The sequence below is a fragment of the Sciurus vulgaris genome (genome assembly GCF_902686455.1).
Source record: "Sciurus vulgaris genome assembly, chromosome: 3".
Lineage (NCBI taxonomy): Eukaryota > Metazoa > Chordata > Mammalia > Rodentia > Sciuridae > Sciurus > Sciurus vulgaris.
This window is the reverse complement of record NC_136463.1, coordinates 27609475-27629960: the sequence shown is the minus strand read 5'-3', so window position 1 is coordinate 27629960 and position 20486 is coordinate 27609475. Positions and strand designations below refer to the sequence as shown.

General features: G+C 43.2%; 2 protein-coding genes across 2 annotated transcripts in view; one reads left to right on the top strand and one right to left on the bottom strand.

The window, feature by feature from the left end:
* Positions 1-3230: 3230 nt before the first annotated feature.
* ANKRD40 (ankyrin repeat domain 40) lies at positions 3231-17820 on the top strand. The gene is made up of 5 exons (XM_079133528.1): positions 3231-3539; positions 10609-10757; positions 11725-12210; positions 14605-14786; positions 15414-17820. Exons 1-5 carry the CDS (start codon positions 3406-3408, stop codon positions 15558-15560), a joined length of 1098 nt encoding a protein of 365 aa, XP_078989654.1. The 5' UTR covers positions 3231-3405; the 3' UTR covers positions 15561-17820.
* ABCC3 (ATP binding cassette subfamily C member 3) overlaps positions 17591-20486 on the bottom strand; it is a 46427-nt gene continuing 43531 nt past the window's right edge. Inside the window, exon 31 of the mRNA XM_079133514.1 lies at positions 17591-19943. Coding sequence (XP_078989640.1) covers positions 19835-19943 — 109 coding nt within the window. The 3' untranslated portion in view covers positions 17591-19834. The remainder of the gene's footprint in view (positions 19944-20486) is intronic.

The window sequence follows — 20486 nt, the reverse complement described above, 5'->3', positions numbered from 1 at the left end:
CTTAGCAAATTTTTAAATTTTTTTTTTTTATTTTGGGGAGTACTGGGGATTTAAAACGGGGGTAATTTACCACTGAGCCACATCCCCAGTCCTTTTTCATTTTTTATTTTGAGAGAGGGTCTCAATAAATTGCTTAGGGCCTCACTAAATTGCTGAGGCCTTGAATTTGCAATCCTCCTGCCTCAGCCTTCCCTAGCCACTGGTATTACAGGTGTGTACCACTGCACCCAGCTCAGCCTTAGCAATTTAACAAGATCCTTAGCAATTTAGCAAGACCCTGTTTCAAAATAAAGAATAAAAAAGACTGGGGACTTGGAGATATAAAACTTACAAAAGAACTCATAAGGCTGGGCACAGTGGCGCATGCCTGTAAGCCTAGAGACATAGGAGGCTGGGTCAGGAAGATCACAAAATCAAGATCAGTGTCAGGAGCTTAGAGCCTCAGCAATTTAGGGAGACCCTGTTTCAAAGTAAGCAGGGTTAGACCAAATGTGGTAGTGCACACCTGTAATCCTAGCAGCTCAGGAGGCTGAGGCAGGAGGATTGCAGATTTGAAGCTAACCTCAGCAATTTAGTGGAGGCTGTAAGCAATCTAATGAGAACCTGTTTCAAAATAAAAAATAATAATAATAAAAAGGGCTGGGGATGTGACTCAGTGGATGAGCGCCCTTGGGTTCAATCTTTGATATCAAATAAATAAATAAATAAATAAGAATAGGGGCTGTAGCTCAGTGGTAGAGTGTCCCTGGGTTCAATTCCCAGGACCCCCCTGAAAGAAAGGACCCAGAAAGAAAGCACTCATAGATTTTGGGGTGTAGTCACTATTAATCTTATTTTCTTGCAGTCCTGGGGATTGAACTCGGCCTCACACATACTAGGTAATGTTCTATTGTGATGGCAAAACCAGATGTGGTTGTGAAATGAAATTATAAAAACGTTATGGTAAGGAACCAATGCCTGGAGTAAGGGTCAGTTCCCCTCCCCTCTCTCAGCTTTTCTTCAGCAAGCCTAATTAACCGTGGGTCCCTGCCTTTTGCTTGTAAATGCCTGGTAGTCAGTCCTAGGAGTCTGACTATCCCCTCTTGAAATGCAAACACCCCTGAGGCAGGCTTTCAAGGCTGGAGATTTAACAGATCCCTGTGAAAAAAGCCATTTCTTCTTATCTGTTTCTGTAAGAACGCTTTATGTTAGAGACCCTGCCTAAGGCCTTCAACTGAGTAGATTAGGAAATTTTTTTCTTTCTTTTCTTTTTTTTTTTTGGTACCAGGGATTGAACTCTGGGCACTAGACCACTGAGTCACATCCCCAGTCCTATTTTGTATTTTATTTAGAGATAGGGTCTCACTAAGTTGCTTAGAGCCTTGCTTTTGTTGAGGCTGGCTTTGAACTCGTGATCCTCCTGCCTCAGCCTCCTGAGCCGCTGGGGTTACAAGTGTGCACCACCATGTCTAAGATTTTTTTTTTTTTTTTTAAGGAGAAAAAAGCCCCAATGATAGGATGGGTCTAAGAGGATGCCAAATAACCAATAAATGTTGTGAGAGACTGTTGGATGAGGGCTCAGAATTTGGAGTTTGTTCTCCTCTGGGCCCGCTGGCGTAAAATAAAGTTCGAAGTTCTCTCTGAGTGTTGCTTGCTGCTTCTTGGGGTCTGTTTCCCCCAACACTACCATTGAGTTATATCTCCAGCTCTTCAACATTTTTTTTTTAATTCCAAGATAGGATTTTGTGTTTTGCTAAATTCCTCAAGATAGCCATGTATTTGCAATCCTCCTTCCTCAGTCTTCTGAGTGATTGGGATTACAGGCATGCACCATTGTGTCTGGTAAGACTATCATTTTAAAAACTGTTTTTCTTTTCTTAATTTTTTTAAAGGCTACTACTTCTTCCCATGTCACTCAAATTGTGTTAAAGGATAAAGGACCTAATTTCAGTGCCATGCATGTCAGCTTCAGATGGAGTCTCATGCTGAATCTGAGACTTAAATTTAAATTGGAGGAACAATAAAAAATGTAAGCTCAAGCAGCGTTCCAATTTGCCATGGGGGTCAATTGAAGTGTTTAGTCAGTTTATATTCAGCACCACCTGGTGTGCAGTGTGTACTGTGTGAATTACTGTATCATAATAAACAGACATTGGTTTTTCCTAAATGGTAGCAAGAAAAATGCTTGCTGTGCAGACTCTGGCAGCCCCAAGAGATGACTCCATGCCTAAATTTGTCCCTTCCTATTTCATCTCCTTTGTTCAGGTCTTCCTTTCTGCCTCCTGGGGGCTATTTCCTTAATCCTTTCACCCCATCTGCAAAGTTCCATCCTGTGCCACATCGGAGGTTCTCTCCAAGATATCTGGGTTCAGCAAAACAATATTTTCTTTTGCTCTGGCTGGATAGTAAAACGGTGCCAACTGAGGGAGATTTTGAGCCTCCTTAGATAAATTAGACAAGGAGTCCAGCAAACTGCTATTTGTAAACACACCATGGCCTACTCCCAGCACCTGTGATCCCTGGACCAGGATGACTCAAAAACCTCTTGGTTTTTTTTTTTTTGTTTCTCCTTTCTTTTTTCCTTAATGGTCTTCATGAAGAGTAATTGTTTATGACTAATAAGCAATAAAAAATTACAGCTTATAAACGGTAAGTACAATGTTACTATTTTTCCCCCGAAAGTCAAGTTAGGAGAAATTCCTAATTTTAAGTCTAAAATAAGACTTAAAACAACAACAACATTGAAATAAGTATTCTAACTGCATGGTCCCAAGCACTGTCAAAAATAAGAAAGAACAGTGTAATCTATCTCTGCAATAATGGCCATATTCTAGTGGGATCATTTTCAGCCCATTTCCCCATCCTGCTGGGCAAGAGTTGGCTCAGATAAGGAAAAAGAGCTAACCAAACTGGAAAAGAAAAACAACCCACCCATTATTTCTGATGCCTGGTAAACAGCTTGCAGCAGAGGATAAGGCTTTTCTGGCTCTGAAATATGCTTTTTTCTCCTTTCATGTGTCTGTCCTCCTCCCTCGGAGCTGCGGGGTAGGGAGGTCTAAAAATAGCCAGTGAATCACCACAGATAATATTGTGCAGCAGTTACATAAACAGCCGGCCGGGGCGGCGGGGCCGCGGGTCGGAACGAAAAATATCTGGGTCAGGGTTGTCACACTGAATAGGATCCCCCGGAGCCGGCCTCCGGAGGCGCGGCGGGGGAGGCGGCCTGGGCCTGCCGGCCGGGAGCACCTGGGCAGCCGCGGGCGGCGGGCGGGAGGGAGCACGGGCCCGGGCGGGGCGCGGGCGGCGGCGCGAGCCGGGCGGCCGAGCCCAGCGCTCCCTCCCCATGGCCGGGAGTGGGCCGCGGAGGCGGCGGCGGCGCTGAGAGGCCCGGGGCGGGGCGGCCGGGGGCCTGCGGCCGAGTGGAAGATGAGCGCCCTCCTGGAGCAGAAGGAGCAGCAGGAGAGGCTGCGGGAGGCCGCGGCCCTGGGGGACATTCGGGAGGTGCAGAAACTGGTGGAGAGCGGGGTGGATGTGAACTCCCAAAATGAGGTCAACGGCTGGTAAGTGGGTAGCGGGGGAGGCCTAAGGTCAGGGCAGCGGGCCTCCGGCGTGGGGCGACCTGGGCCCGGAGCTGCCCCCTACCCCGGGTTAAAGTGAGGCCTGGTGCCTCGGGCCTCCTAGGTTGTGCCCTCTGGAGGCCAGCTTTGTCCCCCTACTTCGTGCAGTCAGGAGTGCGACGTGCTCAAATCCCGGCCTACGTGGTCCACCCGTAGAGCCCTGACGCTCCCTGGCTAATTTGGCCAGAATGTTGCTGGAGGCTCTGATTCTCAGCGATTCGGCGCTGGAACTCCCCCAAATTGAATTATTTTGCCTGAGGTGCCTCTGAAGAACATCTCGTGCTGAGCTAAAAGCATAAACAACTAACACGATTTCTTTTGTCCAGGACAAAAACAGACAAAAACCCACTGCTTGCATCACTATTCTGCCTCTGTTGTCTCACTGCAACAGTGATGGGCAGCTGTAGCAGCTGCCCGTTGAGGGAAGACTCGTTTGTTTATCCTAGAGAGTGTTTTGCTTTATTTTCTTTTACAATTGGCTATAGAGAATTTCATCCGAGGCTTTAGATTTATGTCAGTAGATTGGGTTCTTTCCAGCTAAAGGAGTCTCATTTGAAGATGTGCTCGTAGCCAAATCTTTATTTTAAGTTACTGAATGTGGTATTGTTCTGCCCTCTTTGCTTTTACAATTTAAATATTTATTTGATTCATGTAATGTTTGATCAGACTATTTAACTTACTTAAAGGGAGTTTGCAGATGTTTATTTTTATTAGATAGAGTGGAATCAATGGAAACCGTTTCAACCCCAGAGAATAATTTGCTCCAAGTCACACAACTGTTAATATGATAGGGCCACAATTGAGGTTTCCTCACTTCCTTTTTGTTTTGTTTTGTTTTGTTTGGGTGGGGGGGTACTCAGGATTTAACCCAGGGGGACTTTACCACTAAGCAACATCTCCAGTCTTTTTTTTTTAAATCATTGAGACAGGTATCCCTAAGTTGCCCAGGCTGGCCTGGAACTTGCCTATCCTCCTGCCTTAGCTTCCTGAGATTATAGGACTGCACCCCATAGTTTCCTCACTTCTGACAAATCTGTACCTTCTTTTCTGAAAGAAAACAGCTTGGATAGCTATCCAGAATGCCAGTTAACAGTGGATACCTCCTTCTTGTTTTGTTTTGTTTAAAAGTGTTTGCAAAGAAACTTGTAGTTTGTGTAGCTTTTCTGAGCATTGCTCTGTGGTTCAAAGCTGTACATTTATGGCACTGGGAAGAAGTATATGTGGAAGAATGAGCCTGGTCTTCCCTGCAGGTTATTTTTTTTTTTTTTTTCTTTTTGAATAGATTTTATTTTTTAAAAGCAGTTTTAGATTCACAGCAACATTGAATGAAAAGTAGAGTCCCCATACCCATTCTGCCCCGCTTTCCAAAACCTCACCCACCATCAATAGCCTGCACCAGAGTGGTTATGTCTATTGAAATAGATGAATTTGGGGCTCCCTGCTGGTTCTTTTTCATTCCTACCTAGCTATGCGACCTTGTCTAAGTCACTTCATTTTCCAATTATTTCAGGAGAGTGTTGTGAGAGAAGCATAATATAAATAACATTGAATTTATTCTGTAGCACAGATGTGGTTCTGAGCACTTTACCTATATCCTCTTCTTCACAACTACTTGGAGACATAGTTATTGTTATTTTCTCCATTTTACAGATGAAGAAACTGAGGCCCAGAAATACTAAATAATTTCCCAATTTTCAAAATGCCCCTAAATTACTAAATTTAGAATTTAGTAATGCTGCCTTACTGATCAAAATGTCTCCTGAGGAGGGAGGTGCAGAAAATGAGTTTCTGGTAGAACTGGAAAATGAACCTGGCATCTAACGCCAGACCTTACCCTCCTTAGCATGATGCCTGCATGGTTGGTGTTCAGGAAATGTGAGATGAACCTGAAATGACCTTCTCATAGACAAACTCAACATGGCCGAGATTGCGTTCCTACTTTCCCATCCCCCCTACTGCCTCATACTGTCTCTGCTTCTTCATCTCAGCCTCTCAGGTGCCCCGGTCAGAATGCTTGATGCCCTCCATGCCTCCTGTCTTTCCCTCATGTCCCACACGTAGTCAGTCAGCCAATTCTGCCAGATTCACCTTCAGACATAGTCAGAAGCTGACCACTTCTCTCTCCTCTGTTTAAAGCCACCATCCTTGGGGTGGGGTTGTGGCTCAGTGGTAGGGCGCTTGCCTGGCATGTGTGAGACCCTGGGTTCAATCCTCAGCACCACATAAAAAAAAATAAAAATAAATAAGTAAATAAAACAAAAAAGCCATCATCATTCATCTCACTGAATTATATATAGCAGTAGCTCTCTAATTAGGCTCCTTGCTTATTTCTACAGTCTTCTCAACACAGGGACCAGAGAGATCTTTATTTAAAACAAGTTGGATCATTCATTTCACTCTGCTCAGAACTTCGCAGTTGCTCCCATCTTACTCTGAGTAGAAGCCAAATTTTTATTCCCTGTCCCCATCCTTACCTCATCTCTTGAGATGTGTCTCCTTGCTCACATTTTTTCCTCTTCCCCTTGCCTTCTTGCTTTTCCTAGAATACTGGGCACAGTCCTGAATCAATACCTTTGCATTTTGGGCATCGTGTGGCACATGCCTGTAATACCAGTGACCTGGGAGGCTGGAGCAGGAGGACTGAAAGTTCTAGGGCAGCCTCAGCAATATAGTGAAGTGCTAAGCAACTTGAGACCCCATCTCAAAATAAAAAATTAAAAGGGCTAGGAATATATGGCCCAGTGGTTAAGTGCCCCTGGGTTCAGACTCAGGTACCAAAAAGAACAAAACAAAACAAAACAAAACTGCATTTTTTTTCCTTTTCCTAAAATTCTTCACCTGTAGATACCACATGGTTTGCTCTTTGTTGTTCAAATCTTAGCTTAGATGTTACCTTCATGGTGAGACCTCTTTTTGTCCCTCAACTTAAAATTGCACAAAGCTCCTGCCTAACCTGTCATTCCCTAATCCCTTACCCTGCTTTATTGCTCCTATAACATTTGATCACCTCCTGGCATACTTCATGCTTTGCTTATTTATTTGCTGACTTCCTGATTTTCTCATCTGTAAAATTGGGGGAATGTTGATAATGGTACTTACCTCGTGGATTTTTTTCTTTTTTTTGTATACCAGGCATTGTACTCAAGGGCACTTAACTACTGAGCTACATCCCCAGCTCTTTGTTATTTTTACTTTTTATTTAGAGACAGGATTTCACTAAGTTGCTTAGGACCAAACTAAGTTGCTGAGGCTGACTCTGAAAATGTGATACACCTGCTTCAGCTTCTGAGTCACTGGGATTACAGGCATGAGCCACTGCACCTGGCACCTTGTGGGATTTAAACATTTTTAAAAGTTATTATTTTATTATTTTATTTATTTGGTACTGAGAATTGAACTCAGGGGCGCTTTATCTATGAGCCACATCCCCATTCCTTTTTATTTTTTATTTTGAGATAGGGTCTCACTAGGTTGTTGAGGATTTTGCTAAGTTGCTGAAAGCCTGACTTTGAAATTGCAATCCTCCTTCCTTTGCCTCCTGAGTTGCTGGGAGGATAATAGGTGTGCAACGCTGGCCCGACTTTTTCTTTCCTCCTCCTCCTTTTTTCTTTTTCTTTTTTTTTTTTTTTTTTTAGACAGGGTCTTGCTGTTTTGTCCACGCTGGTCTCAAACTCCTCAAGTGATCCTCCCACCTCAGCTTCGCAAGTAGCTGAGACTATAGGCATGTGCCATGTACCCAGCTCCTCATGGACTATTTTGAATAAATGAGTTAACACGTAGAGTTTTTAGAACAATGTCCAGCATGTAAAGCATTTTATCTGTGTTGACTATTGCTACTATTTTATTATGAAGCAAGATGGTGGGTAATAGCATATAAAATTGCCCTCAAAAGACTTACTCCTAGCCATGCCTGGAAATCCCAGAAAACTCTGGAGGCTGAGGCAGGAGGATTGCAAGTTTGAGGCCACCCTCAGCAATTTAGCCAGAACCTGTTTCAAAAAATAGAAAGTGTCAGGGCTATAGCTCAGTGATAAAGCACCCTTGGGTATGATCACCAGTACACGAAAAAACAAAAGAACCAGACTTATTCTGGGAAAAGCAGAATTGTGATCGCTTGAATTCTTGGTTGCTCTGTAACCACAATTTCAGCAGTGATGAATGATGCCCAGTGCCACTAGTCTGAAATACTTCCCAGCACTAATAGGATATTTTGACTACAAATGTAAAGTTTAAAGAGTTGAAGTTCAAAGATAGAGTTCCCACATCAATTGTAACTCAAGTGTCATGCATACTCTTAGGCTTTAAGGGACAAGTACAAAGGTTCATGAAGAGGTTGAAAATATTAACTGGCTGCAATGACTGTGGGTTATGCCTGCCCAGAGCCACACAGCTCTGGACTCATAAATGATGATCACTAAGGGTCCAGGGCTCTGGGGGACATATTGTGTTGACTTAACCCCACTTTATATGGTGATGTTCTGTCTAGTTGGTTTCTTCAAGTCTCTCAGACCCACTCTAAGTAAATTACCTCCTTCACACTCCAGCTTGCATGAACAAGTGATTTACTATTAGCAAGCAAGCACTTTATTTCCAGAAGGGAGTACATTTTTCTAATCATGCCCTATTCATTTTTGAGTGCTCTCTTATAATTATTCACTTTTCAAGCCTTGTGACACAGACGTCTACACACAAACAAACTAGGGCTGCAGTTTGCCTCAAATCTGCAGTTTGCCTCTTCTAAGCAGTGTCTACCTTATCCTTGTTTACTTAATAAGAATTAAGTCCTGTATGTGCCGACCAGATACTTCATTATCTTCATGGAGTTTACTTATAAGTTAGAAGTCTAGATCAAGACTGTTCACTGGAGATGTAGTTCAGTGGTAGAGGGCTTGCCTAGCATGTGCTAGGCTCTGAGTTCAGTCCCTAGCACAGCAAAAAAAAAAAAAAAGTCTCTGTTTCCCCCAAATGTGCAGTCATTTTGTCATAGAGAACACCATAAAGGCACCTGGATAATATATATATATATATATTTTGTACTGGGACATAAACCCAGGGGTGCTTTACTACTAAGCTACACCCCCAACCCTTTTTTATTTTAAGACAGGGTCTCACCAAGTTGCTTAAGATGTTGCTAAGTTGATGCAGCTGACTTTGAAGGTGTGATGGGATCATCTAATTCTAATTAATAGTATAGAATGCCACTCAAAAAACATCAGTTGAGTTGCTCCCACCCAGCCAGAGAAACTAGCTTTCTATAAGCTGTTAAGGTACGCCAGGGCAAATCAGCTTTTTCCTGGAACCAAATAAACTTTCCAGATAATTGTGCGTCCCAGGATAGTGACCTAATCCTCACTGTTGAACATATGTTCTGTTCTTCATCTTATCTGTGTTTGGCTATAAGCTCTGAAGATATTTATCTTAGTTCATTATGCATTTGGCAAATGAGGCCATTTCAAAACAGAAGATAAAAAATATTTTCCTTCTGTAGAATGCATTCAGCTTTGGCACTTGGGGATGAATTTACTAACTCCAAATTCTTTAAACTTCTGTTAAAATGGAGTTTTTGCCGATGTGCTAATTACATTATGGTACAGTTTTAAAATAATAGCCCTTTATTAGAGTATGTAGAATCACCTCCTATGTGCACAATATTAAATACTTTTACTTAAATGACTGTTATGTTAGAAGAATCTGTTTTTGAAAAATTTTGGTCATTGATGTACACATTTTAAATGCCTTGGGAGTTAAAGTTTGTGTGCAGTGCCTTTTTAAGCACATGAGGATATGTTTGTAACTTTCTGGAGAGAATTGGAGAAGCCAACTTTTTTTTTTTTTTGATACTAGGAATTGAATCCAGAGGTGCTTAACCACTGAACCACACCCTCAGCCCTTTTTATTTTTTATTTCGATACTGGATCTTATTAATTACTTAAGAGTCTCGATAAGTTGCTGAGGCTGGCTTTGAACTTGGCGATCCTCCTGCCTCAGCTTTATGACATGCTGGGATTACAGGCATATGCCATGCCAGGCCATTTTTTAAAAAATGAAAATTTGGAAATCCTTTCTGAGTGTATGAAGGAAAGAAAAGTGAAGAGGAGAAAGGAGTGAGCAACTGAGATTGAGACAGGACTGTGTACTGTAGTAATAATGGAAGTGACAGAGCAAGCTGCAGGTAGGAGTTGGTTATGAGCCTGATAATATTTAACCTTCAGGTGACATTTGATGCATATGAAGTGAATTTCCAGAGTCCCTGAAAAGGAATGAAGCAATATAGAAAAACGTTTTAAAGACACTAAGAGGATCATATGATTATAACAATAATGATAGAGAATCACCCCGAAGTATCACTGGAATTAGCCAGCTGGCCAGCCAACCAGCCTGCCTTCTGGAAACCATTGAAATGAAAGCTCTGTGATAAATTCATTTTTCCCAGGGGCCAGAAATGATTTTTTTTCTTTGAGCGCTGGGGATCAAACCCAGGGTTCCATAGATGCTAGGTAACCATTCTACCACCGAGCTCTACCCACAACCTCAACTTTATAATTTTAAAATGCACTTTAGTATATTGGATATTTTGATCATCTACTTTCTGAAAGGAGAGTTGAGGTTATCAGCCTGATTTTTTTTTTTTTTTTTCTGTAGTGCTGGGGATGAACACAGGGTCTTGTGCACGCTAAGCAAGCACTCTCCTCTGGGCTGCATCTCTAGCCCTCTTTTTTTTTTTTCCTTCTGGTACTGCAGATTGAAGGCAGGAGTGCTCTACCACTGAGATATACCCCCAGCTGTCCCCCACCCCCTTTTTTTGAGACTGAGTCTTGCTCACTTTCCTGGGCTGGCCTTGAACTTGATCCTCCTGCCTCAGCTTTGCAAGTAGTAGCCTAGTATTTGGGCTCTAGCTGAACAGACTTATGCATATTATATTTATTTACTAATTGTTTGAAAAGTTGAAATACCAAATCATCTTTCCTCTTTTAAATGATTCTTTTTTGTTTCCTCCTTCCGTTTGGGACAGGACCTGTTTACACTGGGCATGTAAACGCAACCATGGTCAGGTGGTCTCCTACCTGTTACAATCAGGTGCTGACAAAGAGATTCTTACCACAAAAGGGGAGATGCCAGTGCAATTAACCTCAAGGAGAGAAATCAGGAAGATCATGGGAGGTGAGTCTGTGTTTGGGGGAACATTTTGATTTTGTCCAACTAATTTAAGATTTGTGGTTATTATTTGTCACTTTATTTATTTATTTATTTATTTTTTTGGTACTGGGGATTGAACCCAAGAGCAACTCAACCACTGAGCCACATCCCCGACCTTTTCTATATTTTATTTAGAGTCAGGATTTTGCTAAGTTGTTTTGGCCCTCACAAAGTTGCTGAGGCTGGCCTTCCTGCCTCAGCCTCTGGAGCTACTGGGATTACAGGCATGTGCCACTGTGCCTGGCTATTTGTCACATCCTTTTTTTTTTTTTAATACTTTTTCTAGTTGTAGATGGACACAATACCTTTATTTTGTTTATATGTGGTGCTGAGGATCAAACCCAATGCCTCACATGTGCAAGGCAAGCACTCTACCATTAAGCTAAAATGTTTGTCACAATTCTTAATGCCAAATAACTGGCTTATGTCTCAAAGCTAATTACTGTGCCAAGATAGTAATTCTGTGTTTCTGGGGAGGTTAGCATTACAAGGTTTTTTTCTTTCTTTCTTTTTTTTGGTAAAATTTAAGTCATTGATAAAAATAGTAATCATAGGTAATCATAAACCTAATAGTCTTTTTCTGAGCTAAACAGGTAGTAATAATCACTGAACAAAATATTTGTCACATATTAGAGGATACTAATGCTTCTCAAAGACATTTTTTTCTTAGATTTCTTTTTATTTTTAAATTTTTCTTAGTACTAGGGATCACTGAATGCAGGGCACTCTATCACTGAGCCACATCCCCAGTGTTTTTTAATTTTTATTTTGAGGCAGAGTCTCACTAAGTTGCTGAGGCTGGCCTCAAACTTAATGATCCTTCTGCCTCAGCCTCCCTAGTTGCTGGGTTTAGAAGTGTGCACCACTGCACCTGGCTTCTTGATAATTTTTGAAGGACTGCATAAATGTTCTGTGTTTTCTTCTTTTTAAGTTGAAGAAGATGATAATGATGACGACAACCTCCCCCAGCTGAAGAAGGAGTCAGAACTGCCCTTTGTTCCCAACTATTTGGCCAACCCAGCCTTCCCTTTTATCTATACCCCCACAGCAGAGGATTCAGCCCCGCTGCAGAATGGGGGCTCCTCCACACCCCCAGCATCACCCCCTGCAGATCGCTCACCTCCATTGCTGCCCCCTGGGGAATCTACCCTGCTAGGGGCCTTTCCCCGAGACCACACCTCTTTGGCACTGGTTCAGAACGGTGATGTGACTGCCCCCTCTGCCATACTCAGAACACCAGAAAGCACAAAACCAGGTCCTGTTCGTCAGCCGCCAGTGAGTCAGAGCCGCTCCCTTTTCTCTTCTGTCCCATCCAAGCCACCAGTGACCCTGGAGCCTCAAAATGGGACGTATACAGGACCGGCGCCAGCATTCCAGCCATTTTTTTTCACTGGAACATTTCCGTTTAATATGCAAGGTAAGCGCTTATCAACAAACAGCCTCTGAAACAGGGGAGTTGGGGAGAAGGGAGATTTATTTGTTTATATATTTGGGATATAATTATAAACTTAGAGAATAGTTACAAGACCTACATGAGAAATTCGCTTTACTCAGACTCACAAATTATTTACCTTCTGCCCTTTTACCCTGAAATACTTAAGTATTGTTCTCATTGTATCTTTCCTAGGAACAAGGATATTCTTTTATATAACTTCAATACAATTATCAAATTTGGGAAGTGTAACCTTGATATAACATTGTTCTGTAATTGGTAGTTCATATTTTAAGTTTTGTCAGTTGTCTTGATAATGCCCTTTGTAGCTATCTTCTCTCCCCCATTCTTGCCCCCTCCCCCTGCCCAGGACCACGTTTACTTATAGTGCCCTTTTGTGTCTTTTTGTTTGCTTGTTTGTTTTCTTTTTGCTGTACTGTGGATGGAACCCAGTGGTGCACTGAACTACATCCTCAGCCCCTTTTATTTTGAGACATGGTTTCACTAAGCTGTCCAGGCTGGCCTCAAACCTGGGATCCTCCTGCCTCAGCCTGCTAAGTCGCTGGGATTTTAAGCATGTGCCACTGCACCTGGCTTTTGAAATCGATAACTTTGCAGGGCCCACGCCAATTATTTTACAGAATATGATTTTTATCATTATTTGTTGGTATTCTATAAAGAAGGACTTTCTCTTCTCCCCCATTTTTATCAATATGGACTCATGGATTCTTATTATGTTCAATCAGTTATAATTTATTACTGTCATTATTTTGAGATTCAAATTTTTCCTGATTTGACCAATGGGAGCCCCTTCGAGCTACTACTTATCATGCCCCTCAGATATGTCACCATCATTCTTGGAACACTTCCTTACTTTCTAGTACAGCGAGATGTTCCGGCTTATAGTGTGACTTTCCCTGTCCTAACCCCGGAGTCAGCCCTTTCTCCAAGGAAACCTGGTTCTTTTTGGTAGAGAATAGAATTTAGATGCTAGGAAAGAAAGAAAAAAGCAAAGAAACACATGCATTTATATATGCATGTTTATCTGTGTTTCTATGTCTATTTATATCTTTTTAAGAACATTAGAAACTCCAGCTCATCTTGATAGCTCCAATCCTAGCTAAACACCACAGGGCAGAAACTAATCTTACCTTTACTTTTCCCCTATAAGAAACTCTCCTACTTCCTAATTTTGAGGACCTGGTACAATAGGTGCTGATAACAGTTGCCCAGGGGTGCTGCCAGGGATCCATATATAAGGAGCAAAGCAGACCTGCCAAATGTACATAAGTGCTCGGCTGGAGCCATTTTGGCAGCCAGGCTCAGAATACAGTCAGACTGCTTTGATTGCTGACCCATGAATAACAGTATTTTCCCCTAAAGCCATGACCCCTCCCTTATTGAGGTGTACCATTTTTTAGTTAAATTCATTTAGTGACTAACTTTTTGCTTTCTGATTTTTATGCAGGGAGTTTCAGATTTCATGAATACCTTTAAGTGCATAATTTTTAGGTTTATAAATTTTTTTTTTTTTTTTTTTTTATGGTACTAGAGATTGAGCCCAGGGGCACTCTTAACCCTGAGTCACATCCCCAACTCTTTTTAATTTTTTTTTTAATTGAGATAGGGTTTGGGTGGTTGTTATTTTGTTTTGTTTTTGGAACTGGGCATTGAGCCCAGGGGCACTCTTCCACTAAGCTTGTAAACCCCAACCCTTTTTACTTTATTTTGAGATAGGGTCTCACTAAGTTGCTGAGACTGACTTGGAACTGATGATCCTCCTGCCTCAGCCTCCCTAGTCGTGGGATTACAGGCGTGCACCACTGTACCTGGCCTTGTTAAATCTTTGAGAGTATCTCATGTATCATGTCTTGCCCTTGCCTTTTCTCTTCCCCTGCTCGTGTATTTTTTAAAAAGTAGTTTTAGTTGTAGATGGATACAATACCTTTATTATTTATTTTTATGTGGTGCTGAGGATCCAATCCAGTGCCTCACACATATGAGGCAAGCGCTCCACCACTGAGCTACACCTCCAGCCCTCCTCATGTGTATTTTGGTACTCAAATCCATCTGAAGTCTTTACCTCTTTAGTTCCAATGGTGGAAGTAAATGATCCTTCTATACAGTTGGGTTGCTTGTTCCTGCCCCTTTTTATGTGGTGAAACACAATCCTAGAGATAGGGAATATCATGCAGGAAATTGTCCCAACCAGCCAGGATTAGGTCCGAGCAAAACCTGATGACTAGTTGTGATTTTCCCCTTGAGTAGCACAGACCTTTGATATAGGGCATGACAAAGCATAACCATTTTGAAAAGATTTTAAGTTACTGATCTATGCCATGACAGCCTATTCATTACCATTTCCCCCTCTTTTTGTAGAGCTGGTTCTTAAGGTAAGGATTCAGAACCCATCTCTTAGAGAAAATGATTTCATTGAAATTGAACTGGACCGACAAGAGCTCACATACCAAGAGCTGCTCAGAGTGAGTTGCTGTGAGCTGGGTGTTAATCCGGATCAGGTGGAGAAGATCAGAAAGTTACCCAATACGCTGTTAAGAAAGGTAAGAAAAGTCTGCCAAGCACGAGTGGTTGCTTTTTGCATTTGGAAAGTACCCAACTTCCTCTTTGATTATGTGAGTCATAGTTAAAGAAATGAAAAGAGAATCCAAAAGACGCAAAGACTAGTTTTATCAGTAAGCTTTCTTTCACTGTATCATATCTATAGAGGCACTGGCATTTTCAAGTTTTAAGATACTAGAGAGAATGTTTGGAGTTGCCATTCACATATACCTATTTCCAGTTGTTTCTGTAGTGACCTGGAAGTATCACCTTAGGGCATCATTAGATGTGCTTTGTGTTTTACAAGATAAGACCCACGTTAAATTAGAGGGCAAACCCGCATGGATACATGTGTGGTCCTCCCACCAGGTCTGGGTTCTTGAGTTTTCTTGGAGCCTGAGGAAAACTGACCCATGCATTGCCTGGGTATGTATCCATCCTGTAGTAGTGGCTCTTGGTGGCTTTCACCATTCCGATCCAACTTATGCCCTGGGAACTCAATCGCAGGACTTATCTGCCATGGATTTTATTTTCCTTCCAGATTTTGAAGTGAACCAAGATACTGGTATCAGTACAGCCCACCAGACATACAGTGGCTCCTCTTAATCTGTTAACCTGTTTTGTTTTAGGACAAAGATGTTGCTAGACTCCAAGATTTCCAGGAGCTGGAACTCGTTCTGATGATAAGTGAAAACAATTTTCTCTTCAGAAATGCTGCGTCCACACTGACTGAAAGGCCTTGCTACAACAGGAGAGCTTCAAAACTGACATACTAATGCAGCAGGGACTTTTATTGCTGAGTATTGTGACAGTGTATGTCACCTCTGGGCCAAGGACAAGCCATTGATCCAAAAGCCTCGGATGCCCACGAGGGCCGCTGGTGCCACTGCATAGTGTACACTAACATCGTCGTTCTGCCAAGGCAGGAAGCCCCTGTCCCCCAGCAGCGGTGCCACTCTTCCAAGCCTCTTGGTGCACAATAAACCTATTGCTTGAAGCTCTGAACAGTTGAGAAGTGGTCTGGAGAGGCAGAAGCCGGAGGTTCTATATCCAGGGTGTTTTATGTGCAGAATGTAAGAGAGTTGTCTAAGCAGAAGCTGAGAGAGCGCAGAACCTATTTCCGGCTACTCCTGTTGACAGTGCACCTGAAGGGCCGGGGCGCGCTTTTCTTGGTGTTGCATGCTCATGACTCTCCTGAAATTGCGAACTGACTAGAGAGGAAGATTGGGGAAAGCACAGGTACTGGACAAAGGGATTTTGGTGTGACTTGTGGCTGTGAGGTTTCATAGAACATATTTATAAATGTTACTCAGGTGAAAAGTATATAAGTATACAGTTACCTAATTGTAAATAGGCTGTTAACCAAAAGAGCTTCCCCTCCCCCACTCTTCCTTTGCAAACACTCACAACTGCTTCTGTCTCCACTGACCCTCATCTCTGCATTACCTCCCCTTCACGGTCACTAGAGGGCTCTCTGATGCTTTCTAAAAGAGCCACTGCATTTGTACTCTTGAGGCGATTCCTGTCATCACTGTATTAATTGCACTGTTTGAGAAGAGCACAAGCGTTGCCGGTCCATGTTCTACACTCTCATTTTCCACTAGAAATGAAAAGCAGTTTTTGAGCCTGAATCTGTTGCTATTTTACAGGTTATTGTGGGAAATTGAACTAAAGGAGTTAGCATCTTTATTTTTGTATCAAAGATAAAGGTTATTTTGAAATTATTAGACTTTTTACACAACTCTGAAATCTGTTGCTTTTTTAAACAAATTGTTTGATCTTAGGGATCCCCTTACTGCCACCACCAATCCACTCAACAAAATCACTTGTGAGTCTACCGGACTTAAAATAAAAACAAAAACAAAACACCTGATTAAACTCTTGAGCATGGCATAAGAATTTTGTTCAAGAATGCATTTGAGGATTCTTTTCCTTTTCAGCATCATTAATGTGAAAAGAAAAGCTACTGTCTTGTTAAAACAAACAGTTTAGCTTTAGAAATCAGAGCTGCCCAGGTAGACAGACAGGAGAGCAGGGGTTGAAGCCAGCTGTCAGAGAGCATCCCGCTGTCTTAAGAAGCTTTCTCCCCATAGTGCCTATAGTTTCCAAAGAAACTTAACTTCCTGACTGTGTTAACTTAATTTTATTAGAACACTACAATTGAGTAAGAAGATGCAGAAGATGTCAATGGAAGAGAATGTTGTGCTAAGATAATGGCCTCCTGCTGCTGCTTAAGTACTGAAATGAGGTTGAAATATTCTTCAAGGCCAACTTCATGAAGTCACTGTTTAGTGACTTACTCTTGCCTCCCTCCCCCAGTTGCTGCTGGCGACTTACCCTTGTGGAGTGTTTGCAGAACAGAGTGAAGGTTGCTTATTACCCCCTTTCTCAAGTGCTTTAAAGAAGAAACCGCCCTTGTGTTTCAACCAATCAGAAACCACATTATCTAGATGTACTAACTTCTTCCTTTGCTTTGAAAAGTTAAAATTTACTGGGGCAATTAACTATGGTTCTATCCTGCAAATAATGACTCAGTATTAATTCATGTCTAAATTACTAGGGTTAAAACTCTTTCAGCCACCTAGATTAGAGATCCTCAAAAGCAGTGGAGGCCCTTGGCTAGGAGGTGGCCTACAGAGTTGTTCTCCAAGGCGTTTCCCAGGCTCAGAAGCCAAGGGAGCAAGTGTCTTGGTGTCCTAGGCAAAAGGTAGATCCGTGTGGTTCTGCCCTACCCTGATCTCTCTCCATAGAATCCTCTGTGATCAGCGACTCTGGCAGTGGGATTAGACTGCACATTTGCTGATAGGTGAGTTTAAAGTCTTAATCTATGCATTCAGAGAAATATTTTTATATGCTTTGTGTAATTTATAACAAGGGTTTTTTTTTAGCTTTGTTAACTGTGAATTCTCCTCTCCTCTCCCACTGCGTATTTAAAGCATGTGTTCACACTGTGTAAACATTCACAGAGGATTCTTTTCTTTGTGCATTGCTACTCTTCAAACATAACAGGTATTATTAAAATTAAAGATTAACTGACCAAGCCCATTTTCTTTCATTTCTGACCTCCTAAACAGCACTATGCTTCTAATCACAGGAGTTCAAATCCTTGGACAGTCCCAGTGACCTGGCACTCTGGAGCAGAAATAGAAGGGCTCACTCCCCACCGAGGCCTCCTCCCTCCTGTGGCTGTGGCGCTCATGCCATCAGTGGCACCTGCAGTCAGATACTTTGTGTGGCGTCTTTCCTCCCAGTTCACAGCAGCTGGCTTCATTTCCCTGGAGGAGCTGAGCCAGCTAGATAGAGGTCATCCTCTATTAACCACATTTTTTGATTATCCTATTTACTTGACATAACTGAGCCTCTCCTTTGGGCTGTCAACACCTGTCAGGGCCTCAATGAGCTCAGACGCAAACTCCCAAGACAGGAGAGGAAATAAAGCCTTACACCTTCAGATCTTCAGCTGAGAATGATGCTGAATGAATCTGTTTTTCTGTTGGTTTAGGCCAGCCAGTGCCTCACAGAGCAGACGTCATGCCAAATTGGCCTAATAAATCAGAGAGCATAGCAGAGACCTTTTCTTAGCATCAAGGAGAGGCAGAATAATTTGGGCATTTGTGCTTTCATACTTGCTTTATCACAAGGATGGAAGTTGCCTTCCATATACTCATAAACATCGGGTAGAAACGGCCTGCCAAAAAAAATGTGATTAACCTTTAACAAATGGTCCTGCAGCACAGGCCGACCCAGTGCACACAGAAAAACCAGATCAAAGGAGCCATCTCCCTATCTACTGCAGCCATTTAGGCAGGGGAAAGAAAAACAACCGTCACCCATAGCCAGTCACATCATACGAAGAATGAAGGTATAGGAAATGAGAGGGGACCAAGGGGAGCAGAAAGCCGAGAAGGTCCATCCCAAATATCCGTCCCGGTGGCAGGTGGGCTCCCACCTGCAGAAAATGAACTCTGTTGGCTTGCTCAAAAAGTCCATTTTCTGGGCATGGTGGTGCACGCCTGTAATCCAACTACTCCACAGGCAGAGGCAGGAGGATGGAAGGTTTGAGGCCAGCTTGGGAAACCTAGTGAGGTCTTGTCTCAAAATGAAAAACCAAAAGGGCCATAACGTAGCTCAGTGTTGGGCTGGTGTCTGGCACTTGCCTGTCCAGTGAGGTTCTGGGTTCAATCTCCGCTACTACCAAAAAAAGGTGAATTTAATTCACCCCCAGTCATCTCTTTTGCACGCCTAGGACCACAGGCAATCTGCTCAGAGGGCTGAGGGATGACATAAACATGGAGGTGTTCTCAGCAGCTCTCCCAAGAGGCCTCAGTCAGATTTCAGGGCCTTTATTTCTCACCTTTTCAGGGTGACTGCTGGCAATTATCCAGTGCCCGTTGGCTGTGAAGACAGTATTACCAGCCAAAAGCTTTTGGGCCGGAGGTTTTCAGGTAACTGCAGCCACATGGATGTGTATGAAGTCCTTGATGCCCCCATCCTCTTGGCCGCCTCCAAAGGCCCCAGTCCCCTAGCCTCGAGAACAGGCAGAAAGGTGGCACCAGGGTGTGTATGCTGCTAGGTTCGTAGCTTTATTTCATCAGTACCCCATTGTCAATGGGTTCAGGCAGCACTGGAAGTACAGGACTCAGTTCCTAGGACAGCCTGACCTGGCAATCCTCTGTTCCAGGAGGAAAAGGCCTTACTGAAAAAATACTTGAGAAAATTTGAAAAATGAGAGGCAGGAGGGAGGCCATCCTAAGAAATGATTGTTTAAAAACAGTGCAGTGTGGAAATAATGCTAGATCAGAATTAGATGGGAATCAGGAGACCCAGGAGCTAGTCCCGGCTGTTTCACACTCCCTGTGACCTCGGGCCTGCCCTCTCCTCTGGGGCCTCACTTCCTTGCTGCAGCCTTAAGCCTGATCATTCTACAGGACACCTGACAGAGGCAGAGTCTCACACATGCCCCCACCATTTGCTATCAGTCCATTCTGCAAACACATGGTGTGTCGTTTCCCTTCCAGAAAAGAGCAGGAGGGAATGCCAGGAATATATTTTAGGCAAGTCCTGCATCTCTGGCCATCTCGTAGAAGATGCCCCTAGCTGCAATGAGGTTGCTTGGAGAATCAAATTCAGCTACTACCCCTTTGTCCAGGACCAGGACCCTAGTCAAAAAAGAAAAAGAAGTGGTCAGGTCATCAGCCTAGAGCTGGCCGGGGCAGCCAACCCTGCCCTTCTGGGTACTACTCTGGGCCCGCAGTGACATGGCAGCCCACCCACTTCAGTCAACCCACCCAACGCAGCCACTCCGTCGCGAGCACGCTGTCACTGCTGGGTATTTTAGCTCTCCTGGCAAATGAAGCAGCTTCTGGGATCAAACACGAGGTCCTATTCATCTCTGCCAGTCTGGGTTTTCAGAACCTTCCCTAATGAGCCCTTCCCCTCATCAGGGTCACAGAACTTCAGCAGGCTGTGCTCGGGGAGCTGCGGGCCTGCGCACTGGGCCCTGTGCGCCTCTCTCTGCTTTGTGCCAGTTCACAAAGGCACACGGCGGGAAACCTGCTGCAGTGAGGCCTGACACTGGAATCTGGGACTTTTGCTGCAAATCTGGCCACTGCTGCTGCTCCTGCTGTTGAGCGAATCCACCCCTCCCTCCACCTCCCTCCCCCACTGTCAGGCCCCAAACTGAGGTTAGAGTCTCCCACCAA